We start from the raw sequence: 27,980 nt of genomic DNA, 5'->3' as shown, positions 1-27,980 counted from the left end.
CATCGCGTTGTTCCTGGGGCTCCGTGTCATCCTTCCCTGTCTCAGTCCAGCCCCGCAGCGCTGTACCTGCAGGGCAGGCGGGGGTTTCACTGCTGCCTGAGGGCACTGCCCCATCCTGCTGCACCCCTCTCCAGCCGCTTTGCCTTCCTGGGACCCTCACAAGCAAGTCAATGTTCATGTTTCTCACCGCTTGGGGAAAAAAAAATAACCCAGCATGGCACCACCAGCCCTGCAGCCTTTCCCCACAGCCCTCCTGCAGCCTGGTGGGAGGCGCGGGTGGGTTGGAGCAGCGCGAAGGCTCTCAGGGGAGGCGGCAGCTGGAAGACCTGCGGTGCTGGGGGCACCCTGGGGCTCTCAACAGCCCCCTGCTCCCACAGGGCTCCTGGGGAGGCCTTGGGGCAGCCCTGGGTGTGCTGGGGACGGGGGAACCAGCCCGGTGCGTTTGCCCCCCTCGCTCTGGGCTGTGCTGTGGCTGCCTCCTGCCCTCGTTTCCCCCCAGAATGAATGGGCAGAGAATGAATGGGGTGCTCCCCCTCAGCACCGGGGCGGCCACGCCCCCTCCCCCGAGGCCACGCCCCCCTCCCCCGAGGCCACGCCCCCCGCCGCTGGGGCGGGGCGGGCGGCGCTTTGCGACGGCGGCGCTTGGCGGCGGGCGGCGGCGCTTGGCGGCGGCGGCGGCGGGGGGCGGCCGGGGGCGGCCATGCTGCTCACCGTGTTCTGCCTGCGCCGCGACCGCAGCGAGCTGACCTTCTCGCTGCAGGTGGACGCCGACTTCGAGCTGCAGAACTTCCGCGCTCTCTGCGAGCTCGAGTCCGGTATCCCGGCGGCGGAGAGCCAGGTCAGGGCCCGGCCGTGAGGGAGGCCCCTAGGGGGGGGGTGGCTCCGGGCCCGGCCCGGCCGCGGCTGTGTCCCGGTGTGGGGGGGGGGTCCCCGGGGCTCCGGGAGCGGGCGGGAGGCGCGGGGCCCCCCCCCGGCTGCGAGGCGGTGGCTTGTGCCGGGCAGCCCGGGGCTGGCTGCGAGGCAGGGGCAGAGAATCGGGGCCGTGTGGGGGTTGTGGAGGGGAGAAGCGTTGGTGTGCGGTCGGTGGAAGGAGAGCGAGGGCTGAGGGCAGAGCGGCTCCTGCCTCCCTACCGCCCAGCTCCCGGTTTTGGGGCTCTCCTGCATCACGGTGAGCTGCCGGCTCTGCCTCTGTTTTGGGATAACGAGGGGTCGCGTCCTTCCCGTGCTTCTCTGCTTACTTTTGCTGGGAGTTTTTGCTTAGAGCCTGTGCTCTGCTGTGATTAAATTGCTGCGGATTTCCCATTACACAGACTGCTCGTAACACGGATCAACCCCGTGCTTTTTGGCAGCACCTTTGCTCTCATTCTGCCCAACTGACTTCTGTGTGTGCGTTATCATCTTTCCTTTCTTAGCATTTTCTAAGCGTATGTTTATTGTTCCTTTATCTGCTCTTTCTGCCCGGTGTTTAGCGTTCTTTGGACCTTCAGTAGGAAGAAAGTTGTGAGACTACAACTTACGGGTGAAGTAGCTTGTTGTGCAGAAAGATTTTGTGTGCCCAAACCACCCCCCACAAGAAGGTAACAGCATGGGTCTTGCTACAGCTCATCCTTACCCACAGCACGCGTCGCTTTGTGGGTATCCCATTGGCTTCCCGGCACAAAGGGAGGATGTAGGGACCGTGCAGGGTGGAGCAGACCACAGAGGGTTAACCGAGTCCTGTTCTGTGATCTCCTGCAAAATTAATTCTGGGGCGGAGGTGAGCGCTGAAGCACTTGGCTGGTGTTGTGGCGGATCAGAGGGTGCCGGGAGATAGCGGGCACGGCGACTGGTGGGCTGTGCTGATAAGGGGAGTTGCAGCAGGGACAGCAGAAGGGAAATAATTCAGCTCACTGTGGTTTCCTTCTCGTGACGTGGAGGCGCCTTTTCTGGAGAAGGAGAGGAAGGCTGTCGGCATTCTTCTGGCAGCGGTGTTATTTCCTTCGTCTCCTTCCCTTTACGTGCTGTGTGTTCCCTGACCTCAGCTGCCATTGCTGTGCAGTTCCAGCTGAGGCTGCCGGGCTGGGGGACACGTCCCGAGGCATGGCACGGAGCAGGCTGTGACGGCTGGAATCACAGCACTCAACCTTGGGTCTTTCTCAGGATTTATAGAGAGTGTTTCTCCAGGAATCGCACATTCCAAGCTATAGATGGCTCAGAGCCAAAAGACAATTCAAAACTGGACAGGGGTTCTGTGCTGGGTTTGATTTATGGAACTGAGGAACTGAAGTGGATGGCCGGCGCCCTCAGGGTGTCCCAACAGCAGAGGCTGAGAGGGAGGCGGGTGTAGCTCTCCTGCATAAACCTGGGGGACCATGGATACATTGGGTAGGATTTATAGTCTTTGTGGGTTTCTTGTTTAAAAGAGCAATGTTTTTGCTGTACGGGCTTTGTTTTAATGACAGCTGATTACTTGAGTGGGGTTGATTGCTCCACAAAGACATTTTACCCAACACCACTGTGCAGAATCCGGTCAGTCTGTGATGTTGGTGCCAGCTTCCCTACCCAGGTTACCTCCAGAAGGGCTCGTGTCTGGTGCCTTGGCCAGCTTACAAGCTTGCTTTCTGAAATGTTCTGCAAAGCAGGTAATCTAAAGTACAGCAAAATTAAATCAGTTTAATTCCACAGCAAAGTGGAATGGGTCAAAAGCACATTAAGCTGTGCTGCTAATGGATGTGGAGCGAGTGCTGGGCACTTAATTCATTGTCTGAGGTGTGAAGGCTGAATGCTCATAAATCCAGCCCGTGAAGCAAGATGACAGAGGTAAAACCTCACTTAAACTGATTAGCTCGTGTCTTCCAGGCCGTCTGCACAGAGAAACTGTCATTTAAGATTTGCGCGTGCAGCTGGGATTTATTACAAGCTTGCTTTCTCTGCGGACAGCAGTGTTGCCGAATCAGGTCGGGCAGGGTGTGCGTGGTAATGTGAGAGGATGCGCTGGGACTCCTCCCATCACAAGCTAACCTTAATAATGCTGGCAACGTCTTGCAAACCACCAGAGCAGTGACTGAATGCCTTAATATAGCTTGCAAATGGATCCATGTTTGCTTTGAAAGGGACCCAGAAGCCAGTTGAGTGCAATGCCGTGGATGTTGTGAAGTGTGTAGTGAATGAGAAGATAGAAATATCATCTTTGTTCCTAATTGTGTGTATTTTTCAAATTCTGGTTGTTCTGATTGCTACGTCATACGTGGCTATTACTTTTACTTCCTCTGCCTTTCTTACTTTGATGCCACCTCTTATGATGGATCTCTGCGATCAGGGAGCAGGAGTTAGGATTCTGTGTAATGAAGTAAAGCAGCCAAAGTGTGCAGCGTCTTCCACACTTCGAGGAAGACGCACACTAATTGTCTTTTTGGATCTTCAGCGTGCTTCTGCTGCTTGCAATAGCATCAGGCAGCGTCGCAGCCCGTCCAGGCGAGTACGGTGAAAGCGTCTCCCACGCGGCTCTGCCAGTCCCAACCTGCAGCAGACCTGTTGTTCCTGAACCAGCCTCTTCCAGACCAGGGAGACGGTCTTGCTAAATTACATGGCAAATGTCAAATTGGATCGTGTGCCCAACAGGGTTAGGCTTAGTTCTCCAGCACTTCTTGCTTTGGATGTCTGCCAGGGGTAGGAGGCTGTTGAGCTGATCTGCCTGGTCTCATTGTGCTCTGATGAAGGCACAGAAGCCTTAATGCCAAACAGACACTGTGTCTGGGATGCCAGAGACATGTCTTAAGCAGGAACTTTTGTTCCTTTAAAGCACGTCTTTACTTTTATGGGTTGTGTTTTAACTAAATGGCAACAGTTTTGTGGAAGCAGAACGTCCTGGTTCCTGTGCTTGGTGAAGTCAGTAACTCCTCTGATGGTATTCGTCTGCAGTTACTGCCTGTTGAAATTTCAAGGGGAGCACGGGAGTAATTTAGGACATCTGTAGGTATTACAGAGTCTAATGTTAATTGAAATGTTTCCATGGTGATTACTCATTTTTTTTATCTCAATATGTTTTTATATTTAATCTTGTAGACCTCTTGTTAAGTTATATTATGATAATAGGAAATGATGTGACTGTGTTTTATAGTCAAAAGAAATTAATTCCTTGCCACAGACTGATTGCAGATTCAGGACTGGTATGTTTGGGTGCTAAATCTTTGTGTCTGGATGGAGTTACATCACTGAAGTAAAGCAGAAATCTCTGAGCTAATCACTGAGTTCCCTGTAAAACTGGTTATTCTGGGAACCGTGTTGTGGTAAAGGTAGAGATCACTGATCAGTGACAGTCTGGTCCGGCCTCCCTCCTGATGGATGCTGCCTGCGCGGTTGAGGCCTTGGCCAAGAGGTGCTGACCTGGGGGCAGAAATCACTACAGAAAGCAGCCGTGACTTGGGTAATAGAGATTTGATTTTGGAAACGTGTGGTAAACAGGTCTGACACAAGGCGTTCTTTCCTTTAAAGATTTTGGCCTCTAATTAAGAGAAACCAGCCCTTCTCCGAGATGCTGGCTTTTGAGAAATGGTTGTTGGGTTTCGGTAAGACCAACTCTGGGTACCTGTCCAACCACTCGTTGAGGTCTTTCTGTGCCTGAGGCCGAGGTGCTTTGGCAGGGCTTGTCTGTGCCTGTGGTGAGAATCGCACGCCTTCTGTTCTGAAGCTTGAGGTGGGCCCAGAGGAGCAGCTGGAACCTTTTCCTAAAATACAAATACATTAAAAGCAAGATTCTGGTCTGTTTTGTCATGCAACTTGTTTTTCCTTACGTTCTCTCCATGAACAGATAGTCTATGCGGAGAGGCCTCTAACTGACAACAACAGATCTTTGGCCTCCTATGGCTTGAAAGACGGGGATGTGGTGATTTTGCGACAGAAAGAGACCGTAGAGCCACGGCCTTCAATCCGTTTCCCAGGTGAGAAAGGTGGTGGTAACGTTTCCTCCGAGCATCTGAAGAACACCTTGCTAGACAAACTGCTTAGGAAGGGAGGGTGGCTACAACTGAGGTGGGGGACTTTCAAAATTAGCTAAACGGCTTGTTATTTAATTATTTTTATTCTAAGTAAATGAAAAGAAAGCAGGAAAGGATGGAAAACCAAAGAAAATTCAGAATAGCAGTTTGTGTAAAGATATATGAATTTTCATAGCACTGCCTGTTCCCTTCCCATTCTGTGGAGTGCTGTAATAAGCATGCGCATGGTGTGGCTCAGGCACATTAAGAGGCTCTTGAGATGTGTGCCCTGAATTGTGACAAATACCCAGAGAAGCTGCATCTTAACAAACCAAGTTATGCAGTCGTGCACACGTGCAAGAGGCTCCTCAAATAATGTGAATGGAGACCTGGTCCTGTCTCTGTCCTGCCTTCTGCAGTGAGTCCTAGCAAATCCACATCTTAAAAGTATGACCGGAAAAGAAGGATTGCTGGCTGAGAAGGGCTTGGGAGCACTGGCTGAGGATCTCGTCCTCCTGCCTTAACGGGAGGGGTGGTACCTGCAATGCAGCTCTGCAGAAATGTTGCTCTTTTTTTCTCTACTTTTTTTTTTTTTTTTTTAATCTGAGAGATTCAGAAGTGCCTTAGAGACATCAGGTTTAGCCTTGTAATCCCTCTGTGTGGCATTCACATTTGTGAAGCTGGAAATAACTAGTCTGTGATTCAAAAAGCACAATTCTAGGGATAAAAAACGTACGAGGTAGAAGAATAGAGCAGTTACATAAATACATACTAGCATTCCTAACCCAGTAACCTGGGGATGTGGCAGTGCTTCTGACACGAATTGCTGTTCAAAGAATCTGGTCTAATATTGTAGCATGAAGACCAACATCTTTCCACGGTTTTTCCACTTTGTTTTTGGAGCAGAACTGTAAATAGGAAGTGCTGATGCATTTGACCTCTTTTCCCTCAAGGTCTGCCGAGGATAGACTTCAGCAGCATTGCGGTTCCCGGGACATCCACGCAGCAGCGTCAGCCACCAGCACAGCGTCTGCGTCCGTCACCTTCCGATGCATCTTCGTTCCCTCAGGGTTTGGAAAATCCCGCATTGCTACGGGAGATGCTGCTTGCAAATCCCCACGAGCTGTCCCTGCTGAAGGAGCGCAATCCGCCCCTGGCGGAGGCACTGCTCAGTGGAGACCTCGGTAAGTTGGGTTTTTATCTGCGTGAGGTGGTTTTGAGTCTGTTTGAGCTCAGCTCTTATAAAAGGCAGCCACAGGTTTTTAACTAGCTGGGATGCTCACTGCCAGCTTATTGATGCTGCTGATAAAAGGTGCCAGCTGGGAGTACCAAAGTTCCTCTTTTTCTAACGAGACTATTTCTAACAAGGTGGGCATGTTTCTCCTGCTTGGCTTTTTGAATAATTTCTGTCCCCTACTTTGAAATATCAGGTGCGTGGCTATGTTGAGCTTCTATGAACACAAGTGGCTCAGCTCCTGATTGTTATGCTAAGACTCTCCGAATGCAGCTTCCAGTAATGGTGTTGCATTTGCTGCACCCCAGAGCCCACTAAGACCTCAGCTGGGAGCAGTACACTGTAAGACCATCTCTCCCCGTAGTGATTAGCTGCTATAGAAGTGGACATCAGAGAGCAGAAAGAGAACAAGTAAATGGTGTCTCTAGGGACCTTTTCCAACAGACAGAGTTATAAATGTTTACATTCCTCTTGAAAGTGCTCATGTATTTTGGGCACTTCACATGGCACAGTAGAATCCTTGTATGAATCACAGAATTTCTAGGTTGGAAGAGACCTCAAGATCATCGAGTCCAACCTCTAACCTAACGCTAACAGTCCCCACTAAACCATATCCCTAAGCTCTACATCTAAACGTCTTTTAAAGACTTCCAGGGATGGTGACTCCACCACCTCCCTGGGCAGCCTGTTCCAATGCCTAACAACCCTTTCGGTAAAGAAGTTCTTCCTAACATCTAACCTAAAACACCCCTGGCGCAACTTCAGCCCATTCCCCCTCATCCTGTCACCAGGCACGTGGGAGAACAGCCAACCCCCACCTCTCTACAGCCTCCTTTAAGGTACCTGTAGAGAGCAATAAGGTTGCCCCTGAGCCTCCTTTTCTCCAGGCTGAACCACCCCAGCTCCCTCAGCCGCTCCTCGTAGGACTTGTTCTCCAGGCCCCTCACCAGCTTTGTCGCCCTTCTCTGGACCCGCTCAAGCGCCTCGATGTCCTTCTTGTAGCGAGGGGCCAGTATGGTATCCCTCATTTTCTCTGCAGATGGGTAGCTGATCTTGGATTCTCATTCTTGATCTGATGGAAGCTTTGAACTCTAGTCCTGTTTTATTATGAAGAGTGGTGGTTGGGACATTAAAAGACGTGCTAAACCTGTGCAAGCACCTAGTTAGGAAATAAATCCTGTCGAGCTTCAGGAAATGAATGATGTACCATCTAGCAGGAGACTTCTTCCTTTTCAAGGTTACATCCGAGTGATTTATCTCTCAAAGAACACTGGAAGGGTACTCACATGGATGTTGTTGGCCTACTGCATTTTCTAATTCTGACGTCAGCTCATACTCTTGTAGTTAAATAGACTTCTGTTGTGCTCTCAATCTTTTTCCCGCCTCTTTTGAGCATTGTGTCTGTAGTGCAGAAGAGAAGTTCTTCCTATCACCTTGAGAAGAATGTGCTGCTGCTGGCACAGGCCACGAGGGGCTAAGCCAGGCACCCAGAACTGGCTAATGAGCCAATCTGTTCTGTCTGGTATGCACATAAGCTTTGATTCAGGTGTGCACTTTTAGTCCCAAAGCACTGCAGTGGGGTGTCAGAAGGAAGTGACTTGCTCTGGTTATACTCTCATCACTTCGTAACGCTGCTGTCAGTGTTTGGGCACGAGTCCAGTTCAGCTCTGACTGATGTCCAGATACATGCACAGATCCGTGCCGTGTGACTGCTGGATGCATCGCAGGCATGTTAGAGGACACCTGCTATACAGAAGCCTAATTAAAAACAAAACAAACACATAAAAACACCCAGTGCTTTCCTGGGCATGTAACTCTCTTTGAGCCACAGAGCTTCTGTATGGGAACTGCATTTCTTGAAGCAAAACCACGGCCTTCTGTGTTTACAGAACTTAATTTATTGCCAGGTCTGTTTGGGAATGTATGTGATCAGATCCAAACAGTAAAAAATAGCCAGAGGCTATCCAAACAGTGGGGAACTAAAAAACGTGCAGTTAAACTTCCTGAAGCAGGTGTCCCTTGTAGCACCTCTTGATTACAGAAATAGGCATTCAGCTTTAGGGATTATAATGTCTGTGTCTTAGCCTGTGTTGCTTGGGTTTAAAGTAAGTTTTGTTATTTTTTTATTCCTTAGAATTTTGGGTTGCTTTTTGGTGAATCTACAGACAACTATTCTGTAAATAGTGTAAAATGTGATAGTTTTTGTAAGCTGTTCTTGTAGGTGGGCCATCTTATTGCAATCTCACTCCTGTCTCTGTCTGAAGTTTTTTCAAAATACACGTGCACAATTCAAATGAGAAGCTTGAGTGCAGGTTTTCTATTCCTGAGTTCTGTTCCAGGTGTAATTTAGCTGCTGTTTTTTCCAGATTTTTTGGAGTCTGCTGTAGGCAACTCTTGCTGCAATAGAACAAAGAATTGCCATTTTAATGGCAGCTCTCAATTTTAAGTATTGTTGTCTCAGGAGTTTTTTTCTTCCATTTTTCTTTCACAAAAAAGGATATGGAGAGGGAAGTTGAGTTTGACTGTGTCTCAATGTATTTGGGTAGGAGAAATAACTCTGTCAAGTTGTTTTTCATCTCAGCAGATTCCCAAGTTTGCCACCAATCAATCCTTTTGAGGTTCATCCATGGTGCCTCCAGATGAAGCTTGTGCTTGTGCTGCTGATTCTATCCCTGAGTGTGTGCTGGCATAAAAAGAGGTGCTTGCTGTGCCAGAACTGGATTTGTAAAGAGTAATTTCCAGTAAAAAGCATTTCTGTCTCTCCTTGTTACTGCAGAGAAATTCACCAGGGTGTTGCTGGAACAACAGCAGGACCGAGCCCGGCGGGAGCAGGAGAGGATCCGACTCTATTCAGCTGACCCTTTCGATCTTGAGGCACAGGCCAAGATAGAAGAAGACATCAGGTAGCAAACCAAAGCCACCTGCATGCTTCGGTTCGGAGGTCTTTGTGGCACTTTTTTTCCACAGGGTGCTTCCTTCCAACCTGGTGTTTTTTCCTTGGAGGACACAAGGAGTGTGTTTAGAGAGCAGATCCTGCCTTAAGACAGCAATCTGCTCGCAGGGTAGCACTCTGAGCCACCTTTGCAAGTGAGAAGGTTGGGAATCAGGACGCACGGGTGCATCCCGTCCTTTAGAGGTATCCAGTTGAGCACAGACAATGGTGGCAGCACCGCTGTCCATGTGCGTGATGTCTCAAGGCTGGGCCATTATGAAACCAGTAAAGAGCGCTTGTGAAAAGCACTGAGCCAAGTCCTTGAGAGGTGCTACTCAGGGCATGTCTTGAACCTGAGAACAGAGCCTGTGCCAGTGTCTGAGCAGAGCTCTACACAGAGTGGGGTGTTGCTTCCCAGCTGCCTTTGAGCTTTGGTTTTGCTTACTGCTAATTGTTTTGTATTTCTGGCTAATTCCAGACTCTGCATTTCACTGCTGTCAGAAGAGATCTTCCATAGAAATATGTTCTGCTCATTAGCCTTTGCGCCGTTTCTGTCTTCCAAATGTACTTGCATTGGGCTGAGACTTGATTGCTTAAATTGGGTGATAAATCCTGGATTTGGAACATGGCTGATGGTTTTGTCCCCAGTAAAGAAATGTCTTTCTGATGCAGGCTCATAGTTTATCATAACCAGAATTAATTTGCGATAAGTCATTCTTGCGTTATAACTGACAAAGTGTTGGTACCGGATAAAGGCTTAGCATAGCGATGCAGAAAAATGTAATGCATAAATTTATAGATAAAACATAGCTAGCAGGCACAGGAACATATTTCTTGCTCCATAGATGAGGGAGAATTGGGACAGATAAAGGTGATGTGCCTGAGGTTGTACAGCTATTAGGTAACAGTTCGGACATCTAGCAGTCCCCAAATTTCACAGCCCATTTAGTTTCTCTGGTTACTTGAACTCCTTGCTTAATCAGGTATCCTCTGCCTCAGATTGATCGGGAGTTCATGCAAGCATCACACTTTTTTGACACAAATCTCTGTCCTTCAAGTATATCTTAGGTGGACAAAGCATCAAGCACGGAGAAAACAGAAGTTTCAGATCACTGCATAACTGATTTAAGATTGAGTAGCAAAAGACAGTACAACGTGCAGCTCTTTGTTTCACAGGTATATGAAGCCAGGGCAGGGTAGCAGGGTGCTCCTAGGTGAGCCAGGTCACTGTTAGCTGCTGTTAGCTGTTTCCCTGCTCCACCAAGAAACCGCATCTACCCATCCTGTTGTGGGAAGGCTACAGAAAATGGATGAGAGGAGTTTGCTTTTCCAATCCTCCTGCTGAGGAGGAGAAGTGAGGTGGCATCAAAGTTGGAAGCAGATAAGGTTATTTCAGATGCAGTCACTGCAGATACCCATCACTTTGAAGATTACCGTAGGGGCCATGATGAGCTTTTTGGTAAGTGTTTTTTCTGTAAGCTTGAATTTGCAGCGAGGGCTTGTGCTTACAGTGGTGTTCTCACTGCAGTTTCACTTATCTCCTCTCCTTCCTATGCCTGGAAAAGGCAAGATACCAGGGAAACGTTGGAGGATTTTAATGTTCAGCTGCTGTGTGGGATTCCGGTGTTGTAGCTACTGGCAACATCTTCATCATATGCCCTCAGTGTTTGCCTCTTCAGAGTGACTAATAAATATGCAGTTTTTTTGCTTAGAAGTCCTCCAGGTTAACTCTGTGGTGACAGGTTTTTGTTGCCGACACAAGGTTGTCAGGTGCAGGCGTCTCCAATGCTGTCGTGTGAGCTACACAAGGTGCTGGAGGGAGCAGCCCTCCTGGCTGCGGGGAAGCAATTTGATATCTCTGGATTAAGCCAAGAGCATTACTAGCAATCCCTCTGCTAAGAAGGCTATGTTTAGCTAATGAAGCAGTCTTTGTTGTGGTTTAAAAATGCTGTTTGTAGCTGATGCAAACTGCAACAGGTGGGATTACATTTGTAAATTGGAAGGATGTTTATAAGGTTTTGCTGATGGAACGTCTGATTTTTCTCTCTTCTCCATTAAATTCAGGCAACAAAACATTGAAGAAAATATGACGATAGCGATGGAAGAGGCCCCTGAGAGTTTCGGTCAGGTGGTGATGCTTTATATTAACTGTAAAGTCAACGGACATCCAGTGAAAGCCTTTGTTGACTCAGGTGAATTGCTGCTATTTTCATCTTTCCCCAGAATCTCTTTCCCTCACTGAGGGAGAGAGTACACACTCCAGAATTTTTGCCCAGAGTATTCCTTTTCCATTATAAAGAACTGTATTACAAGCTTTTAAAGCACCTAATTAAAATTTGAGAACAGTTTGGGCTCTAAGGCAAGCAGAGTAAATTGTGGAGACAGTTTGTGAAGCAGCACAAATGAGTGTTTGAACACCCCAGATCAAGGCTCCTGTGAGAATTTCTGGTGTCTGATGGCTGCGATGCCAAAAAAGGTCACTGACACATGTGTATCTTATCTCAGTTTACAGAAAGGGAAACTTTGCCTGCCTTAACGCTGTACTTCCCACCCATAGCTTTAAAGGGAAAGTAGTTGGGGCTGTTCCAGTTCTACCGTGGTACATACTTTACTGTCCATGCTGATCTCTGTGTGTAGACACAGTAAATTCAAAGCACTGTGCTTCATGAAAAGCTTTTTTATGCCATAATGCAGTTGCCTGATGCAAGCAGTGTGGTTTCCCTGCTGCTGAGTATAAGATCTTAAGCCCTTTTCAGGAGTTTCTTTTATTTTGCAATGTTCTGTCAAGACTTAACATGAATTGTGTTTCTGGTAGGTGCCCAGATGACCATCATGAGCCAAGCTTGTGCTGAAAGGTGCAACATAATGAGGCTGGTAGATCGGCGGTGGGCTGGCATTGCTAAAGGTGTAGGCACACAGAAAATAATTGGCAGAGTGCACTTAGGTAAGTACTGGCATTCTTCTTAGGACAGCTTTAGCCACAGTTTGACTGTATTCCCTGCAATCTTGGCACCAAAGAGCACCTGATTTAATGCTATATTTGTTAGAAACTCCTATGGAGTAAAATAAAAGTGCATCTGCAGTACGTTCATTTGACTTGAGCACAATAATCTGGTTTCTGTCTCACTTAATGCTTTTGTAATGGAATTACCTCTCTTTTAGGTGAGAGAGTCTTCAGCTCCTGCAGATGTAGAGAAACCGTTCACTCTGGGTGCAAAAGCAGGGTTGATGTGAAGGAGCAGGGTGTCTCCTGTTTGGGGTGTGGCTGTTGGCCTGTGTGAGTTGCTCAGGAAGGGCTCCAGTATGGTGGAGTGCTCCATACTCCTCCAGGAGGAGAAAGCTGGCTGTGTTTGTGTGCAGGTTTTCTGGATGAGTGAGGATTGTCCTTATTGTCTGAAAAAAAAATGATCCTCTTTACTGTTCTTGCTTAGATTTGTGCTCTAATGAGCTGTACACTGCTCCTCTAGCAGTGTAGCTTGGGGGCTTAGGTGAGCAGTACTTAAGACTCTAGAGCAGATCAGCTTTGAAAACAATTAATTACCTCAGACAAATATAGACCTAATAGTCCCTGGGGCTTGCACATGGCTGGACTTCTTGTGACCAAAGCCGTATGTCAGAGCTCTAACTTCAGTTTTACCCAGCACGTTTGCACAAGCCATTCCTAGGGGATGGAAGACCAGAAGATAATTTGTTGCACTGTAGGATGCAAGGCAGTAACTTTTCTCCATTGTGTTTCAGCTCAGGTTCAAATTGAAGGGGATTTCCTGGCGTGTTCCTTCTCAATCCTTGAAGAGCAGCCCATGGACATGCTTCTAGGACTGGATATGCTTAAGAGGCATCAGGTATCAACACTTGTTTTGAAACAGTTACTGGCTCTTCCAAGTGAAGCTCTAAGCACAACATAAATGCCAAGCCTGTGAATGTGTTAGGATTTTCTGGGGAGAGAAAATAGATTATTTTTCAGCCAGTTACAAAAGTAGTACATATGCTAAAGACATTGTGGATGGATGTATAGGGTGTCTGGCTGCTCCAGAGTTTTTTGCTCTGATCAGAAATGTTCAGAGCTTTCCAAATGAATGATTTATTGCAAAGCAAGTCCTGTAGGGTCCTTTGCTTATAGCTGATGCTCTTGACCCACTTTGCTTAGGTGCTATGAGCTGTGCCCATTGAAATGGATTGTTTAACCTTGTTTCTCCTTTTTCTCCGGAAACTGGCTTACTTTTATGCAGGCCCCTGATGTCTTGATGCTCTTTCACAGTGTTCAATTGATCTCAAGAAGAATGTACTAGTGATCGGCACGACTGGTTCTCAGACCACTTTCCTCCCGGAGGGCGAGCTCCCAGAGTGTGCCAGGCTGGCTTATGGGGCCGGGCGGGAAGATGTGCGGCCGGAGGAGATAGCGGACCAGGAATTAGCAGAAGCAATACAGAAGTCCGTAGAGGAAGCAGGTACCATAACGAGCCCAGCTGAAATAAGAATCTGCATAGTTTTCTTGCTGTGTATCAGGATGTCTGTTGGCAGTCACTGAAAGGCCCCTTCTCCCTTTTCTCAGTTCCTAGGAGATGTAATCTAATACAATATCAGTGAGTAAAAGGTAGAGAGAAAGGGGCTTTGTTCTTGCTTGTGGCTTCTAATTACACCTATCTTTTCCTTTCTGTACAGCAAAATCTGTCCACATGAAGGCATTCGGGGGTGCTTGCTGTTCAATTTGTGCTCTCCTTGCAACTTTCTACCAGCTCTGATATCTTGGTCTTCGAAGGTGTGGAGATAAGTGATTGTCTCTGGCACCCATTCACCTGGTTCAAATTCTTGTGCCTAGTCAGGGACATGGCTCAGTTACGTTGTGTTTTAGCAGCCTCACATTGGGTCACTTGTGCTGACCTCTGCAAATCCTGTTCTTAATAGCTACTGTATATAAAAGTAGGGGAGCTGTAGCAGTAAGTACAAATCTTTGGAAAGGAGGAATACCAGCCTCAGCAACTATTTGGGTCTTAAATGTGCAGTGTCAAAGTACATCTGTGCCTGGTTGCTGCCCCTCTGCTGAGGAGCTATAACTAAGCAATAAGTGTTAACTTGTAGCTCATGCCTACCTGTTTCTTTTCCAAGACAAAGTAAGTTCATGACAATTTTTAGAAAGTGTGCTATTTCAGCATTTTTGCCTTAGAATGGTGCTTGTGCCCTTGGAAGGTAAATTGGTTTTCTTAGTAAAGATTACTGTTGCTCTAAATTTCAAAAGCAGCAGCAGAATTGACATCCTAATGTATACCAGCCGTAAAGATGGTCTGCAAAGAGAATTTTCCCCTCCTCTCGTAGTTTTGTTCCCTGTTACTCTGGAATCTGTAAGCTGCACAAATCAAGATGGTCTGGGCTCTGGAAGATATTGGTAACTGCAACTTTTAGTTAAACGAAGATGCCAAAATAGTTAAAAGCTGAGCTATAAGCCAAACTGTCTGAAACTCAGGTTTTCCATTTAACTCCTCCCTTAACTTCAGCATATGCTTTTGAAAAAAAGGAGAGATTCATTTCTTTATGCTGACTATTATGAGAAGCCATAAGCAGCTCAGAAAGTGTATTTCTTAGGACTTTTCCAAAACCGTTAAGGATAGCTTTTTTTTTTTCTTTTTAATGCAGGTGGGAAGATGTTTGAGTTTACTTTACTTTTTATCCTTAGAAAGTATTGCACTAAGATTCTGCTTTCTGTATGCGAGCAGAACACATACTGGATCACGTTTAAGCTGATAAAGTTGATTTATTCAGTGGTTTTATTGCTATTTTTTCAATTATAGCATGCTTCTAATTAGAATTGAAGTCTGATAACATTTTTTAAATATATATATATAAATATATATTATAATGCACTGTTGTTTTTTTCTTTAACACTTCCTAATTGCTGCTTGGTTGTCCAAAGTGTAAACAGTGTATTTTCTGCAAATAATCAAGGGAAGCACAGGATTGTACTTAACAGTCCCACTGAGCAATATTCTTCTATGCCTGAAAGTTTTCACAGATATAAAACCTCCAGAGGAAGGCCAGTCTTCAGTGTATTGTCAAGAAATGGTTTGCATGTTTGACTTTCTAAACCAAATTAGAATGCTCATTAACTTAAGTTGCAGCAAGTGAAGAGAAAAAAACAAGGATTTGATCTTGCTCCATCAGGTTTTGACATACTTAAATGTCAGACTTGATGGCTTGGGCTCATGTCTCTTCACATAACCTAGAAGAGAGAATGTAGCAATGTAAATGTGTTCTTCCGTTAAAATTCTGAGCTTGATGAAGACAAGGGTGTTTTTTGCAGTCTTCCCCCATTTTAGGTGAGTCTTTGCAGACATAGTTGGCTGGACTTAGTTCTCTGCTGAAAGAGAGATCAAATAAAAAACAAACCTCTTGGCCTGAAAAATGTGAGTCTTTATAATTAAAGCATTTTAGGCAAGTGCTTTAAAATGAAAAGTGTCTAAGATGACTTGCAGCTACTTAGATACCAATACTGTTCTAAAGACCATGAGGCTTTGTTCAAGCTAGTCAGCAATTTGTTGTTTTCCATTGATACTGAGCCCTAGAGGAATGTAAAAGATTTATGAGAATAGGAAATCTATTTTGTATGTTCACTTAATACTTGTAGAACACTAATGCACAAATTTAAGGTAGGTCTTGCTTAGATTGACTCTCTGCAAGCCTTGGACCTGTTACAAGTCTGACTTGCAGGCATCTTGTTAGCTGTATTCTGAGATATCAGACTATTAACTTACACCCTCTTGCTCTTTTCTAAAACAATTAACTGCTGCTAGCTGGTACCAGAAAAAACAAGTGAAAGAACAGTAAACAGGAGAGGAAGAGAGAGAGAGAGAGAACATAATGCAGCACCAAGGAAACCCAGCTTCCCACAAGGCCTGTAATTTTTCGTAACAGCTTGAGTAGTACAACAGAAATCACTGTACATTTGTAGACCATTAAAGTTCTCATTTTTAATGCACCTGGGTTATTCTTGAGTTTTATTTAATCCCTGGAAGCCTCCTTTTGTGAGCCTCATGTTTTCTGTCAGCTGACTTCCTGGTGTTTCAACACCTGTGGAAAGGCAGCTGAGATGGTAGCGAGGTCATGATATGTTTTACGTGTTTTACTGTGATCTCCTGGATTCTCCATGAATGCCTCATTTATGTTTTGAGAGTTCATTCTTTTCTGCCAATATGCAGTGTCCTCCCCACTATCACCACCCCTGGTAACAACCTGGTGATTATGGAGGATTTACAGAACTGACAGCGAAACTACAGTTGTCTTAGTAGGAAGCATATTGAAGTAGCTTACCCCATATGTAGCTTTCCATCCAGACAGCCTGGCTGTAACAAAGGCACTGCCTCCACATAGGCAGCTCAGGCTTTTCCTAATATAGAGAGGAATTTATCCCTGATGTTGCACTTTGTGGAGAAGAGTTCGTTTCTGGTGCTAGCTGGATCAATATCCTTAATGGGGTTAGGATTCAGCTCCTGTAGATATCCTGGGAGAAGGATGACAGCAAGTCTCGGAAGGATGGTGCTGAGGAGTGCTTGGCAGAATACCAGGTACTTCTGCTGTCTAAATGACTACAATTCCCTGATGTTTGACTGATCAGACTCTGTTTTTTGACTCACTGGGTCTGTAATCAGTTCTGCTTTCTCTCCAAAGGATTGGCTTGGAAGCAGGGAACATAATGCTACCACATAGAAACAGGAAAAGATCCCTTCTGTTTGAATGTGTATCCTGTGTCACGAGTCATGAGCCTCTTAGCCACCCTTATGAAAGATGAGCAGTCTGAAAATCTGCAGGATACTTTCAGATTTTTAATACTGTAGCATAGCCAAGTTGTAACTGCATTAAGACAGGTGTGTGACCAATAGAAAAGATTGCTGTGGTATAAAATAAAGCAGCAGATGCACAAAGTGTATTGATCAGAGGTGTGGTATCGCAGTATTTAGTGCACCTTTTTATCTTAATAGAGAATAAAAGAAATGGGTACCCGAGGTGAAAAAGACCTAGAGCCAGTGTGTGGTGCTACCAGTAGAGATCTGTACTTTATCCATCCTCTATGAGGAGGAGGAAGCAGTTGAGCTGGTTTGACTTCTGGCTGTCTGTTCTTTGCTTTGCTCTTCAGTGCCTCAGGGAGTATTCCCTTTTGGGATTTCTGCCCTAGGATCTTTATGCTTCCCATTTGCAGCAAGCCAGTGTTTGCTTATCTTGTCTTGCCTGTGATGGCATGATCCATCACAAGGCAATAGCCACTGGGAGCACAGTCTGAGAATTGTGCCATCTCAAACCTCATTTCACTAAAAGTGGCTCCTGAATGCAGCTGTACAGAGAACAATCTGGTACAGTGCTAGACATCTGCCTTGTGCTGCATGTATTTTATCAAGTGTGTAGTATCACCCACATTGCATTGGACCACTCTGCATTGTAGACAATACAGAACAGCCCTTCAACTGTTTTTCAGCAGAGTTATTTTTGACTCGATGTAATGAATTACCTAGGCATTACTCCTTTTGGAAGTCGGCGAACCTGAGGAGCTCCTGCTGCTTATGTGCTGTCTTTGTGGACAGTTGGGAGGGGAACTGCAATGTCGCAGGACTATAACCATGCATGTTGTGTGCTTTGAATGCTAACGCAAGTTTGGTGTGTTTGTTTCCTAATCCAAACAGAACGTCAGAAGCCTTGATGCATGTAGTGTGTGTTTACTGCAGCTGGAGTGGGCCACAGACCAGGTATTTATAGCCATCAGTTTGTAAACTTTTACTACTACATTCACACTACCTGCAGCAGGACTGTCCTTACTTTAAAGTGTACTGGGGAGAAACCCACATGATGTGAAATGACCAGCTCCTCCATTTAAGAGCGTGGAAGAACATTTGACCTCACTTGGCCAAAGGCAGCAAACCTGTGTGTTGCCTGTACTAGGAAAGGTGGACCCTCCTGTTCATGTGAAGGAGAGCATTACAACTCTGATTTTCCTTTCTGTGCTCTCCAAGCAATGCTTGGTGCTTATGTAAACCACTTCTGTTTCTTCAACCTGAGCTTCTGTCAAGTGGTCATCCTCAGCAGAATGAATGAACTCCTTGACAGTTCAGAGAAGTCATTTACACAAAACAAACGAGCATGAGTCCCCACTGAAAACTCTGTCCTAATATAAAATAGAAGTACATTTGGTGAGCTGAAATGCCATTATGCTGTTGTATGTGTACTGTTTTCCTGAAACAGTCTACTCGTTAACGCAGCAGTTACATTAGAACTCCCCCGAGTCACTGGTTATTTGGACTTATGTCTGACACAAGTATTTTTAAAAGATTTTAAAGGGTAGGGAAATACTTGGTGATAGTGGACTCTTAACAGTTTTAACTTAAACAGACACAGTTCAACATGTAATAGCTACACGTGCAGATTAACAAATTGAAATTGACTGGTTATGTTAGAAGTCAGTAATTCCAAAGTGTTTGTGTTAGATCTGTCCTGCATAATTATCTGGTCTGAAATGAAAGCAAGCATGTTGGTTGTGCTATTATGTAATACTTTTAAAACCTTGCATTAGCACTAACGTTTGAATTTGGTGATAAACAGCTGTCTTCTGACTTTAGGAGCCTGTGGACTCCTCAGTCTTTTGGGGTTCTGTATTTAAAGCCTAGGAGGCTGCCTGCTTCTCTTATATCAAAATTGCTTCAACATAGCCTGCTCTTAGAGAAACCAATTGGCAGCTAGTTCCCTTCCAGCTTGACAGCAAACAACATTATGTTGAAAAAGAATAAATACTGACAAGTAATTTTATATCCACAATTTTAATTCAAGCTGACAAATCATATGGAGGATGTTTGCTGAACTCTGGATATCTTGTTTTCTAATTGTTACATGCCTTAACATGCTGAAGGGAAAAAAAATAAAGATAACTGCTCTGTACAGATAGAAGTTTTCTTTGCTGCTGTTACTGCAGCTGCACTGATAACCAGATGAGAAAGTAATGGGGTTCTTTGGTTTATGCTCTTGATTAAGGAGAAACTTATGGCTAAAAGAAAACCTAAAGTTCTTTTCAGCTTGAGCAAGCCATCTGGGAAGCACCCCTCTAACTACTGTGTAGGTACATCCCATTGAAGCCTGCTTTCTGTATCACCAAGAGGAGTTTGGATCTCTCTCTCCTTTGAAAAATGCCCTTTTAAAGGGGATGCTGGGATTTCATCATCTCAGTGACTGCAGATATATCTGCTCACTTTGAAATGTTAATGTCCTCTAATTGTGAGCTCTTTGAGCACCCTAGAACTGGCTTCTTGTCTTTCACTGCCAGTAATGAAGTGTCTGCAGCTGGAACGTAGTTGCTGGATTTGCACTTGGTTATTCTTGGAGTACTCAGGACAGTCTGTAACAACTTCTTGCAATAGCTAATGATATGAATGGAGCGGTGCTCTGGTGAGTAATTTTCAAGCTGATATGCAAACTGTTGTCTTAGCTTCTATTCTGAAGGTATAGATACTTGAAAATCATGGTTCTCCTGTGTTCTAACTACTTCTTTCTTTCTGTCTTACGTATAGAGAATAGTGACAAAGAAACTACCTCACTGGAAATGCCCTCATTACCAGCTTCTGATGGGTTTCAAAATCCAGTCCAGTCTTCAGGACAAAGTTCTAAGATCTGTAATCCCACAAATCAATTACTTGATCGTTCTGTCTCTGCCCCTGCTTCAATTTGCTCATCCGAATCTAGCCTCGCAGAGCCCGATAATCCTAGAGCCGTCAAGTCTTTTGAGTCTTCAACTGAATGCCGGATAACCCCAGAAAAAGAACATCCTCTCTTATTACAGCATCTTTCCAAAAACTCTTCCTTGGCAGATAACAAGCCTTCTCTCCAGACAGGTGAGGTAACTTGTTGCAGTCCAGCTTGCCCTTCACAGAAAACACTCAAAGAAACATTTGTTGCTGACAGTCTAATGGAATGTAATGCTAAAGAACAAGGCTGTGGTCAGGAACCTCCTTTGGAAGTGAGGGAAGAAAATAGTTTGACTGACACTGCTAAGCACGGGCAAATTGAAGATGTATCTCTGTCTTCAGAACAGGAGGAACAGAAGCAAAAGAATGAGCTTGCCATAGACCATCAGACGTGCAAAGAATCAGAGAAGCCTGAACAGCTGGAGAAACAAATTGTCACAACTGACCCAGAGCTTTCTTGCAATGTTGGTGGGGTTGAGAAATCTGTTGTGGAAGAAGAGGGCCATACAGCCAGCCAGCCAGCAAATCCTCCTGCAGAAACGAGAGGAGATGGACTAGAGAAAGCAGATCTTCCCTGCATGAAAGGGAGTATCCAAATGTCAGCCTCCTGCAGCTGTATGCATATGGAAGTAGATGTAGTTGAGCGGTCGGTAGCTGAAGTGCACAGCTCAGCAAGCAAGCAGAAGCAGCAGCCTGAGAATGGAAGTGTATCTGACCTGAACTCAGATACCTCCTCTATGGAGGTGGAGTCGCTGAAGTCTGCAACCTCCTTGAGTGATCCAGTTTCCACCCCTGATGTGTCACAGTCCAAAACCACCGGTGAAATTCCTGCAAAGTATAATGAATTGTCCAATGAAACAGCTGAAATCAGTTCTTCCCCCCACAGCATCCACCAACAGGACACAGATCCAGGAAGACCTGTAGAAGAGCCATGTTTCTCTCTAGCAACAGCCTTGAAAGAGCTTCACAAACTCCTGATTATCAGCCGTAAAGGAGAATGTAAACTCCTTGCATCCGAAGTCTCTCAGCTGGAAATGGTTCACAAAGAGCAAGCACAGCAGAAGGTTTTTTCTGAAGAGGAGCAAAAAGGCTCACATCCAGACAACCAGGAACTGAGTTGTTCCTCCGTTAAGGGGAGGTCTGAAGGTAGAAAAGCAGAGGGGAACCAGCCTTGTGATTCTGGCACAGAAAACAACCTTGGGTCTATCAGTCACGTGGAGTCAGCTATTGGAGAAGCTGCTTTAGAGATTCAGGAGTTTTCAGGTAAGAGTGATTTGATTTTAGTGACTTCTGCAGTGACATCTGACCAGCAACAGAGCTCTGAGCAGGCTGAGATTTTGGCAGAATGTAATCAGAGTCCAACTAGTCCAACCTTGGAACAGAACACATCTATTTCCTCTCAAACTGCTTTGGATGAAGATGCACCACAAGATGTTCGGGCATCGTTAACAGGAGCACCTGGGAGAAGCAGCAGTTCTTCTCCTGAAGGTCCGTGGTCATTGGGTGGGTGTGAGGAACCACTGCTGAGCCCACTTGCTGGCTATACTGAATTTCCCTTGGCTGCTTCTCCACCACCTGCTTTCCCTGCGGCTGATGTTGATCGAATCCTTGGTGCTGGCTTTACCATGCGAGAAGCTCTCGAGGCTTTGGAACAAGCGGATGGAAATGCAGATCTTGCTCTTCTCATTTTGCTCGCCAAGAGTATTGTTGTTCCTACGTAACTACGGAGGAGGTAGCTGACTGGGGTGTCTCTTCCTTTAAAGGACGTATCTAAATTACACATCACAATGTACAAGCAGAATGTTGAGCCAGATTTTTTAATTCTTTGCAGCCAAAGTAACTTGTCTCTTCAGTTTCACTTGTTAGATTTGGCCTTTTAAAAGAAAGAAATCGTCCTAGCATTGTGTGGACAAGATAGCTTTTAATTATGCATACTGGATTAAAATTAATGTTTTTATTTAAATGTAAAATTTTAGAATAAGCTCCAATGTTACGAATAAAAAAGCAGAAGCCATTAAGATCACCACCCTGTCCAGCGCAAAGCAGATTGTGAAATAAGTTGAACATGTGTGTGTGTGTGCTGCCAATGGCGAGGCACAGCACGTGGTGTTACAGGACATGAGGTGCACACTGAGTTTGGTACGGTGCAGGCGCAAAACACCGCTTTTCTAAATGTACTTGGTGGGTTTTGCCAGTTTTCTCTCTCCTACGCTTTATAACCAAATGTATGTGACGCTGATGAAACATTTATGGCAGCTACGAAAGGTTACGTAGGTGCCCACAGATGTGTAAAACTTCACAGAAGGAGTGGGAGGGTGTGGGGTGGTTTTGGAAGCATGTTTTCGTGTGTGCGTGGGGAAAGCTGATGCCTGCTTTTGCCAAACCCTTTTATGCTTTTGGGCCAGTGTGTTTAAGTTTACAATGTGGGGATAACGGATAGGGAGAATAAGGGAAGGGATAGAATTTGGTGCTACCAAAACTAAGATGTACTAACTTATTTGAGGATATGCTGATATTAACTGGGGGGGCTGGGGGGAGAGAAAGGAGTTGTTTGGTTGTTTTTTTTCTAGCCTTGCCCACACCATGTTCCCCCCCCTACAAAAGAACAAGCTCAACTGCTGCAGGCAGAATGTTAATGATGAAAGTGTTTAACAAACCAACCATGTATTACGGCTCTTAATCCCCCCTCTACCCGTGGAAGATGGATTCTCTATGCACTGCATGGGGGTGTGATCAGAAGAATGAAGAAATCTGCTTTGCACTAATTCATCTTGATGTTTGGGGGATCATCAGCCTCTCAGCTGTGGAAATGCAAACTGCAGAAAGTCTGTAGCAGCTGATGGGGTACTAATTTAATACCTCTTAAAAAGTGAGGGCTCCTGAATAGGGTTTATGAAACAAATGCACTTGACATGGCTTCTGCATTATAACCATCGTGGCCTTCCAGGAAGTCCTTGGTGAGTAGTAGCCTGTCTGATTAGGACTCACTGAGGCTGTGTTGTAGGAAGCCCTTTCCAGATGCTTTGTTTTTTTTTTTTTCTTCTCCAAGTGAGCTACTTTTTGGTTTTCTGCAGAATACTCCAAAATACTGTTGGGGCTGGGGAAGGGAAAGGAAAGCATGGTTAAATATGATACCAAATTTTAAGTAGGAACTTTTACTTAATCCCACTTGAAAATCTCTGAAGTGGATTTTGTGTAAAGTGTTCATCTTTAACTTTCTGCTTTGAGCTAAACCTGAAGTGATGGATCAGCAGTGGCTGGAAACATGTTTTGTTTCATGGCTTTCATTTGTTATCATTGTCTCAGGCCTGTCCCTGGTGTCTTGTTCTCCCTGTTGCTTAGCAGGTTTGCCTGTGTGTATGTTAGGCTTTTTTTTATGCAGGATAGCTTTTACAGACAACACCAGTTTGGTTTCATCTGTGAACTTGCAGGTGTTTCTCATGTCAGTAAGTGGTGGTTGTCAGATTTTTCTTAAATGCTCGGGTAGCCAAGAGATCCTTTATATTCTAAAGAGCTTTAAGGCATTCCTCTGCTGAATGGAGCTTTTGCTCAAGTTCTGGAGCTAGGCCTGGGGCTCCCAGACACATTTAGCTTGTTTCCCACTAATTGTGGTGGCAGCAGTAGGCATTGTGCATGTGTTGGAAGCAGCGTTTGGCTGTTTGGGACCCCCTTGCCTGAGCAGCATCAAGTAATTCACTTCAGGCTCTGTTCAAAATAAGTTACTGAGGCAAGACTACAGCTTTATGATCTTTACCATGCAGGTGGTAAGAGTTTACCCATGATTAAGCTTTTTGAGACTTTCCTTGCAATGAGCACCCCAAATCAGTGAAAGCCAGATCTGTAAAGGGTAATGCTTGGACTGCTACAGGAGTACAGACATTGTCATCAGATCTCTCCCTAGAAGCTTTAGGAAATAAGATAAAGATATTAGTCCCGTTTCCGTATGGTTCACTATCAAAAGCAGCAACGTGAATGAAACTCCCAGCTCTCAGATCCAGAGCATCCTCAGTCTAAACAGCCTGTTTCTGCTCCCGATTCACACCAAGGGTCTCAGTGAGGTGGTCCTTGGAGCAAGCCCATCTCTGGAACACGTGAACCAGAGCTGGTGAGTGCACCGAAGGCACCAGCTGCGGGTGGTTGGCCCCCCTGGATGCGCGAGAGCTGAATTTGCACCCTTAGCCTGCAGGTTCATTTACTGCCAGCTTCTTTGAAGCATCCGATGTTAGCCATTCAATGTTATACCCTTTTCATATTTACACTTTTATGTTTTTAGAAGCAATTGCTAATAGCTAGAGAAAGTACTGCTGCTTTGCACCAAACTGGTTAAAGGCTCTAGTTTTATGGCCACGTTTACTTAGACTGCATATACAGAATTTATGCTATAAAAGCTTTAGAGCATCAGCCAACTTGCTTCAATGCTCAGTTTTATTCTTTGTCAAATATAGTTTTTGAAATCTGCCCTTCTGCCAAAGCTGTAAAGAAGCATTTATTGATACTGCTAGAATTTCCTGGGTAACTTCCTCTGAACTGCTAGAAACAAAGCCTGACCCCCCCAGTTGATTAATACTTGTAAAATTATTTTATATCAAGTTGGTCCAAGCCTGGTGATCTAAATCTCTTCATTTCACAGAGCCTTGCTTTGAGTGAATGGTTATGTGCTGCTAAATTAGAGAATCATTTTGGCTTTTCAGGAGCGAGATTCATGTTAGAGAAAATCTGGGCAGTGGTGAGTATTTAAGGCTAAATAAAATGTAGTAGTTAGTGAGTGCTGTCTAAAAGTTGTCTTCCGTTTTAATGTGTGTGTGTCCTCTCTGCTTTATGCACATATCCTTTGCTCAACTTTTAGCAATCCCTTAGCTGGTCTCTCTGCTTACCTGTCCAACAAGGTGGGAATATTCATATTTAAATGGGGATGGCAGACTGCTAAAGCTTTTTGGCTAGAATGGGGGAAAAAGATAATGCCAAAAGCTGTTTAAATTTCTAAAGGAGCTAAGTAAATGTATTCTGGGCTAAAGTAAGGCTCTTCACACCCTTCTCTTGCCCTCCTCATTCATCGATGTTACGATATATTAACTGTCACATCAGCTTAGCAAAATGATTTGACTATGAAAAGTCAATCTGTAGAGAATAAAGCAACATTCAAGCTGCTTCACTAAGATGCCAGTGCCTGTGGGGACCCTTCTGGGTCTGTAGAGCTTGTTTCTGGGTATTTCCCAAAGCCACTGTGGTCATGTACCTTGCCATTTGGTTTCTGGGAGGTATTCATTTCCTTAAAGATACTGAAGGAGTTTACTTGGCTTCTTGCTGAATGCCTATTTCTGTAAATGAGGCTCTAGGTAAGTTTAGTGATATTCAGTGAAATAACATCTGAAAGTCTCTGGGCACAAATCTGTCTGACAAGAGGAGGAAATATTTCCTGGTGACAGGCGTGTTTACGGGCCGCTGAGCAGAGCTGCGCTGTGCTGTATTACTGTGACAATCTCTGCCTTGTTGCTAATTATGTTCTATGTAGACACTTGGTCTCAAGGACTGTTAACCTTGTACCTCCTAGATACGTTCCTTTCTTTCTGTCCTTGTCTCTCTCTCTTTCTTGCTGTCTCCTTTCCTCCGAAGTAGCAATATTCAAGTGTACTTGTTGGATGCTTAACTTCCAGATGGTAAGTTTTCCTTAAAACACAATGCCATTTATCAGTAAAAGGAGGAGAATATCCTAGAGGTTTCTTCACCAGACTTGGACTTCTTGCCACTCAGCTCCCCAGAACTCTAACGTGAATTCAAAGAGGAGAAACCAAGAGGCCTTTTGCCTGCCTCTCTCGGAGGTCAGCTTGAGAAATTGGGTTGGTTTTGTGTATATCATTCCCTTATGAAGCGTTCAAGAGATTTCTTCCTGCACTGTGTAGACGTAGCTTAGTCTGTGATCCAAATGTGTAGCGGTTTGGGTTTCTCTTTGACTGATGCTTTTTAGCTTAAGAGTTTTACAAACTCACTTAAGGAACTTGAGGGAATCAATACTCAGGAATCCTAAAGCTGGTTGCATTTGTGTCATTTACTCTTCTGGGCTGAACATACTGCAGTTGTCCTTGCAGACTGAAGGGAAGTGTGGTTGTGTCATCAGAAAATGGGATGTGGTTCTGCCCAAAGTAATACACACTTGATTCTTTTTTGATTTTTGTTTTTTTAATATTGGGGGACTGTTTATCAACAAAATTGATGTGTAAAATTTGATATTTAAAAAAATGAATAAACACTTTATCATAATGTTGCTTGATTGGTCTGTCTGTATTTCTGAAATCACCATCCCTACACTGAAATCATTCTCAGGCCATTTTCTCTAAAGCCAATAGGATTTCCTTAACATAAATGTTGCCATTTGAAATATAATAAGTAGAAATCAATGGTTAAAATGGTTGCAGTTGGCAGAGGCTGAGAGCAGGCATGAGAAATTCAAATATTCCCCTTCTACAGAAATAGGTTGTTGATTCCTTCAGGCATGGTTTGGAAGTAGAAGGGTATAATATACAATGTAGGCTATAATATAAAATATAATATATAGTATATATATAAAATATAAAATGTTAGGGTATAATATAAAATGTAGCTCTTGGCCACAATACTATTTGCTGGAAAAATGAACGGGGCACTCCTTGTGTCTCTTATGTACAGATTTCATTTTCAAACAGATTTGAACATTTTGTTTTGTTTTCAGGAGCTAAAAACTAATCTCTTGGGACACCAAAAATTTGGCATTTCTATCCCTATAAGCTCCTCATGTCAATTTTAATTATAAATTACTTTTTAATAATTCCATTCCCTTAGCATCATTTAATAGAACAGGTATAGGAACTGATGCAGAGAGGTGTCATGTGCAGCACTAAGCTGTCCCACTCGGTTTTGGAAAGGGGGAGAAGAGGATTTTCCTCCTCCAAAACCTGTAGCAACATTTGTCTCATGGACCAGTAATTCCTTTTTCTTATCTTGAAAAGCAGATGCACTCCCCTTGAGAGAAGCACTGAGGTTTTTGACCATTAAATCTCATGCGTCTGGAGAACAGTCAATGGTATTGCAAATCAGCAGACACACAAGAAAAATAAAGGGTTATGAATCAGTTACTGTGACAAAGCAGTTCTAGGGCAGTGGTTTCCTCCTCACGTGCCTGACATGTTCGGAGCTCTACATGTGATGCTGTTGTCATTATAGATGAGCTATTTTATGTCTCTTAATTATAAAACTATGCTTTTAGTTCTGGTCTTAGGGTGGGAAAGGTGAAGGGTTTTAATGTGTGCACTGCTATAGCCCCATTCATACATTGACCAAAATGTTGATTGCATTCCCTTGGAAGATAATTGAGGACTAAAGACTTACTGTCTGAAAATTATTTTGAGGACTTGAGCCTTGTCCATTCTGCTTTATGAGGTGATACTCTCTCTTTTGGTACTGTATACAAATGCAAATTAACTGCACTGTTACAGTTTGGGTTTGTGATCGTCCAGGTCTGTTTCCATTGGGTCATTAGCACTTCTACATCTGCAGCCCCACACATGACTAAAGGAGGTTCAGACCCTACGCAGTAACTGTAAAGCCTACCGTGAATTGGTGGCTTTCACTGATTATCTTTTATGGGATGTCTTAGGAGACGTACAAAGGACTCCCCAGTGCTCTAGAGTTTACAAATGACAGATAAAGGTTTCTTTGAGTAGTCATGTGGGTGCAGAAGCCACATTAAGACCAGGAGCCGGATGCAAGGAGGTGAGCATTGCATCACAACTTTCTGCACTAAAATAGCAGAAGTAATGTGACTAAACCACCGCTCGTGAATTCAGCAGTTTCACTCATGTGGGTCCACTGCCTTGCTTCTCTGCAGTTCCATGGTTTTAGCATGTGCTTGGTGTTGCTTTGGCAAGTGAGCCGCTTCTTGGACAGGTATGTCACCAGAATGGGATTTAGGAAACCCTGCTCTCCAGCCTGGCTTTTGATTTATTCGGTTAAGGTTGATTATCTGTTATACCTCTTCTTTTTTCTTGGAGTAAACTGAAGGGGAAGCTTCCCCCCAGAAGCAAACTGCAATGATCGCTCCACTATTAGTTAATTATCTGTGACAACCAAGCTTACTAATTACCAGGTACTATTATGATTGCCAACAAAAGCAT

General features: G+C 44.7%; 1 protein-coding gene across 5 annotated transcripts; it reads left to right on the top strand.

Moving 5' to 3' along the window:
• The first annotated feature begins 618 nt into the window (after positions 1-618).
• DDI2 (DNA damage inducible 1 homolog 2) lies at positions 619-26,091 on the top strand. 5 transcript variants are annotated; one of them, XM_072026788.1, is made up of 10 exons: positions 620-838; positions 4,790-4,919; positions 5,909-6,139; positions 8,966-9,092; positions 11,186-11,313; positions 11,937-12,065; positions 12,860-12,963; positions 13,380-13,569; positions 13,784-13,880; positions 15,907-17,850. In XM_072026788.1, the coding sequence occupies exons 1-9, from the start codon at positions 701-703 to the stop codon at positions 13,861-13,863; spliced, it is 1,257 nt and encodes a 418-aa protein (XP_071882889.1). In that variant the 5' UTR covers positions 620-700; the 3' UTR covers positions 13,864-13,880; positions 15,907-17,850. The 5 variants fall into 5 exon arrangements, with proteins under 5 accessions (XP_027298927.3, XP_071882889.1, XP_027298928.1 ...); XM_027443130.3 differs by lacking the exon at positions 13,784-13,880 and adding an exon at positions 19,660-26,091 and having other exon boundaries at positions 621-838; positions 17,788-17,850; XM_027443126.3 differs by lacking the exons at positions 13,784-13,880; positions 15,907-17,850 and adding an exon at positions 19,660-26,091 and having other exon boundaries at positions 619-838.
• The last annotated feature ends 1,889 nt before the right edge of the window (positions 26,092-27,980 follow it).

The sequence above is a fragment of the Anas platyrhynchos genome, chromosome 22 (assembly GCF_047663525.1).
Source record: "Anas platyrhynchos isolate ZD024472 breed Pekin duck chromosome 22, IASCAAS_PekinDuck_T2T, whole genome shotgun sequence".
NCBI lineage: Eukaryota > Metazoa > Chordata > Aves > Anseriformes > Anatidae > Anas > Anas platyrhynchos.
Note: the sequence above shows the minus strand (reverse complement) of the source record. Positions and strands in the feature narration are given on the sequence as shown.